The following is a 5,000-nucleotide window of genomic DNA, read 5'->3' as shown; positions in this document are numbered from 1 at the left end:
TCCCCCCTCCGCCCATCCCCCCTCCCTCATCTCCCCTCTGCCCTTCCCCCCTCCCTCATCTCCCCTCTGCCCTTCCCCCCTCCCTCCCTCCCTCCCTCATCTCCCAATCCGCTCCCCCTTCCCCTTCCCCCCCTCCCTTCCCCCCTACCCTCCCTCATCTCCCCTTCCCCCTCCCTCCCCCTCATCCCCCCTTCCTCCCTCCCTCCCCCTCCCCCTCCCTCCCTTCCCCCATCCCCCCTTCCTCCCTCATCCCTCCCCTCCCTCCCCCTCCCTCATCCCCTTCCCCCCTAACCTCCCCCTCCTCCGCCCATCCCCTTCCCCTCCCCCCCCTACCCTCCCTCATCTCCCCTTCCCCCCCTCCCCCTCCGACAGAGTCCATCAGCGTGCACGTGTCTCCGCGGCGCCTGGTGGTGGACATGGGCAAGACGGCCGAGTTCCGGTGCGTGGTGCAAGGTCACCCGATCACCTCCGTCACGTGGCTGAGGAACGGCAAGAGTCTCCCGCCAGACGGAAGGTGGGTGCGAGGGCATCGTCTTTATCAGAACTGTTGTTATCGTTATTATTATCATTAGCGTTGTGATAAGCCTTATCATTAACATTAACCTTATCGTTATCCCGCCCGACGGAAGGTGGGTGCGAGGGCATCGTCTTTATCAGAACTGTTGTTATCGTTATTATTATTAGCGTTGTGATAAGCCTTATCATTAACATTAACATTATCGTTATTATTATCATTAGCGTTGTGATAAGCCTTATTATTAACATTAACATTATCGTTATTATTATTATTATTATTATTATTGTCATTACTGATATTGCTATTATCATGATTACTATTATTATTACAATTATCCTTTTCAATTGGTGTTTTTATCCTTATCATTTTTATTGTTGTTGTTCTGCTTCTCCTTCTTCTTCTTCTTATCATCATCACTGTAATTATCATCCTTATCATTATTATTATCATATTATTCTTACAATTGTGATCATGATCTGATTTCAATCTTCAAATATGAAAGAAAATCTCGTCGCCTCATAGAATCTCACTGAAATCTACCTTGACCTTAGGCAGTAAATCCAACAAACCCTTGATTTAAATCCCTCACTTACACTTCCTTGCAAACGCATGCAATGAATTCCCAATTTGGCAGACATAAAATAGATTCCCAACTTCTTCCCCTTGCAGACATATGCAGCAAATCCCTTTACTTTCCCCTGTAATAAATCCTCCGCTTTCATTCTCTTGTAGATCAATGCAGGAAATCCCCTGATCTCTTTCCTCTTGCAAGAAATCTCTTGATTTAAACCCCTAGTTTTTTCTCAATGCAATAAATCCATTTTCTTCCCCATGCAACAAATCCTCCATTTCTTCCCCATGCAACACACCCTCCATTTCTTCCCCATGCAACACACCCTCCATTTCTTCCCCATGCAACACACCCTCCATTTCTTCCCCATGCAACACACCCTCCATTTCTTCCCCATGCAACACACCCTCCATTTCTTCCCCATGCAACACACCCTCCACTTCCTTCTCCATGCAACACACCCTCCACTTCCTTCCCCATGCAACACACCCTCCACTTCCTTCCCCACGTACTAAGCCCCCCTTCCCCCCTCCTCCAGGTTCGTGACGTCCCCGCGGGAGGTGCTGACGGTGCACAAAGTGGGGAAGGACGACCGGGCGATGTACCAGTGTGTGGTGACCTCTCGGCACCACAACATGCAGGCGGCGGCACAGCTGGCTCTCGGAGGTGGGTGCAGACTGCTCGTCCTGCTTGACATGTCGAATTTCGTGTGTAACTATTGGTTCCATTACTGCTGCTCCTACTGTCCTCTTGGATTTTATTATTCTTTGTTTATTTATTGCTTCTGCTACTGCCGTTGCTTCTCCCGGGATGGTTGAGACTACTGTCACTGTTACAGCTGATGCTGCTGTGCTTGTATTTCCTACTACAGCTGCTTCTACTGTTGCTGATTTTTGATAATATTCATACTATATAACTAGAGTTGTGTCTATTAGTACCATTACAGACACAAGCAACGATACAACTTTTTTTTTGTCATTCTTTTATTGTTAAGATTACGGCATTTGCATTCAATGTGTTAATATCTTTTGATATTCATAATTCTGACTCACGTTGATAAATGCACCTACGAATACAACTACAAGTACAAGAGGATCTAAAACCAAGACCGGAAAGCAATCATGAAACATTATGTTTCTAAGGTTCTTAGAAACGGAGAAAAGAGTGTTTAATTCCCTGCACCGAGAGAGCGGGGAAAGCATAGAAAATCATACCAAAGGAAACAACAATACATTGAGCGCAATAGAGCTGGTACAATAACAAGTGCGAGGGCGACGACAGCAAACACTTTACGCATGTTTGTTTACAATCGGTTGGCCCGCGTTGCCAGCTGTACGACGAAGATTGCAGGTGATCGGGCTAGGTTATTCTAAATTAATTGGCGCTCGTGTGTAAAGCCGGGAAAAGGAGGGAGGGGAGAGGGAGAGAAAGGAGGGGACGAAGGAGAGAGAGAGAGAGAGAGAGAGAGAGAGAGAAAAGAAGGAGAGAGAGAAAAAAAAGAAGGGGAGAGAGAGAGAGAGAGAGAGAGAGAGAGAGAGAGAGAAGAGAAGGAAGTAGAGAGAGAGAGAGAGAAGAAGGAGGAACGTAGAGAGAGAGAGAGAGAGAGAGATAGGGAGGGAGAGAGAGGGAGAGGGAGAGAGAGAAGTAGAGAGAGAGAGAGATGAGAAGAAGAGGAGAGGAGATTAGAGAGATAGTGAGGAGAGAGAGGGGGGGGGGGGAGAGAGTGAGGGAGGGACGGAGAGTTGAGAGAGAGAGGAGAGAGAGAGAGAGAGAGAGAGAGAGAGAGAGAGAGAGAGAGAGAGAGAGAGAGAAAAGAGGAATGAAAGGAAGAGGACGAGAGAACAGGATGGGAAGTAGGTGGAGGGAAAATAAAGGAGCCAGGCAAAGGGGACGGAAAGAGAGGGAAGGAAAGGAGAACGAGAGAGAGACGTAAGTTCGAGAAGGAGAAGGAAGGGAGGAGGGAGCGTGAAGAGGACCGGGAGGAGGAGGAGGAGGAGAGCCTAAGTAAAGGAATTACAGGACTAACAGCCGAGCGATTATGGTTGGAAATTATATAGTTGTGAGATGAATAGAGAAGATTGGCCTCCCTAATCTCTCGCCTTGATTAGTGGAAGGCGTGTTGAAGAGATTGCACGAGGCAGCCGGTGCAATTCAGTGTGAATCTGACAAGACTCGAGGCGGTTTGTCGAAGGCTTGTTAGCCGGTTTTACTCTGGAAGCTTCGCTGCCGTTCGCTAATGACGACAATATTTCCTTTTCTTTTTACCAAGCTAACGAAAACGCCGAAATACAATGTCTATAAAATGTGTTCGGTAGATTAAGAAAAAAAAAAAAGTTCAATTACATAATTTAAGAATATAGTTGTTTACATTTCCTTTCGTTTTTTATCTAGTTATAATAAAGCGTTTAGAAAATAAAAACGAAAAGAATGAGAGAGAGAAAAAAAAGGAAACTGGCTCAATAACATAATTTAAAAAATCGTTAACAAACCCTTTCAACTCTCGCAACGGAAAAGCGTTCAGGTTATTTTCCTGCAACAAGATTAGGCTAATCTTAAGGAAACGGAACATAAAACAACAACAACAACAAAAAAAAAAACGACAACAACGAAAAACAACAACAACACCGCTATAATGATGTAGATACGACAGTGCTATTAAGGGGAAACGACTGTAATAACTTCTAACTAGCGCGAAACTCGTTATGCAAAGGGTGAACGGGAATTCTCTGCATTTTTTCTGAGGTTAAGCGCCGTTGCCTCGACTTGTCTCGGCTTGCCTCGGCTTGTCTTGGCTTGTCTTGGCTTGCCTCGGCTTGTCTTGGCTTGCCTCGGCTTGCCTCGGCTTGTCTTGGCTTGCCCTGGCTTGCTCTCGCCCGCTTCCTCAGTCACCCAGAGAGAGAGGAAGGAAGGGAGGGAGAAAGAGAGAGATAGAGAGAGAGGGAGAGTGAGAGTGAGAGTGAGGAGGGGAGAGAGTGAGGGGGGGGGAGAGGGAGACGGAGAGAGAGAAGGGGGGGGGGGAGGGGAGAGAGAGAGAGTCGCGAGAGATCGAGTGTGTGGTGGGGGGGGGAGAGGTGAGTGGAGAGAGTGTGAGAGTAGAGGGGGCTGGGGAAGGAGGAGAGAGAGGGAGAGAGGATGAGAGTGAGAGAGAGGGGGAAAAAGAGGGGGGATAAGAGGGGAGAGGGGATTTGGGGGGAGGGCTATGAGAGAGAAAGAGAGAGTGAGTGAAAGGGAGAAGAAGAAGGGGAGAAAAGGGATAGGGAGAGGCAAAAGATAGAGAGGGAGGGGGAGGGGGAGGAAGAGAGAAAGAGGAGAAGAAGAGGAGGAGGAGGAGGAGGGGGGGAGGGGATGGGGGTCAGTGAAGGAACGCAGAAAGAGATGGAAATGGTAAAAATTCACAATTCTGTTGTTGGCTTCAGAAATTCCAAGAAAGAGCGAGTCAATATAGAAAAAAGAGCGAATGTAGAGAACAAGAAAAAAAAAGAGAAATAAAGGAGGGAGAATGAAGGAGAAGAAGAAGAAGAAGAAGAAGAAGAAAGAAAGGTAGAAAGAAATGAAAAAAAAAGAAAAAAAGAAATTAAAAAAAAAATTAACAAAAAAGAAATCATTATAAAAAAAAAGAGGAGAAGAAAAAAAAATGAAATGAAGAAAGAGTAAAGAAAAGAAGAACAAGGAGTAGAAAGAGAAGGAGAAGGATGTTAGACCGACAGTCCGCCGGGCCGTCGAGTGCGAGACGATAGGGATGGTTGCAGGTCGGCCCTTATGTTCAAGTTGAAATAGTTGTGTTGTTGCGTACGGATTGGCACACACGCGCGAACGAACGGACGGACTCATATGTACATCAAACGCACATACACACGCGCACATACAGGCACACGCACACGTAAACGCAAACGCACACCACCGGACCACACA

At 46.8% G+C, this 5,000-nt stretch overlaps 1 protein-coding gene across 1 annotated transcript in view; it reads left to right on the top strand.

The window, feature by feature from the left end:
- The window catches only part of Dscam4 (Down syndrome cell adhesion molecule 4), a gene marked incomplete in the record, with an annotated part of 112,555 nt that overhangs the window by 39,965 nt on the left and 67,590 nt on the right, over positions 1-5,000 (top strand). The window contains 2 exon segments of the mRNA XM_086534177.1: positions 373-514; positions 1,627-1,754. Of these exon segments, the coding sequence (XP_086390303.1) occupies positions 373-514; positions 1,627-1,754 (270 nt within the window).

Source organism: Penaeus japonicus, unplaced genomic scaffold, assembly GCF_977035675.1.
Source record: "Penaeus japonicus unplaced genomic scaffold, GWHDUDI00000001_assembly GWHDUDI00000040, whole genome shotgun sequence".
Lineage (NCBI taxonomy): Eukaryota > Metazoa > Arthropoda > Malacostraca > Decapoda > Penaeidae > Penaeus > Penaeus japonicus.
The sequence above is the reverse complement of the archived record's forward strand: the minus strand, read 5'-3'. Positions and strand labels throughout refer to the sequence as shown.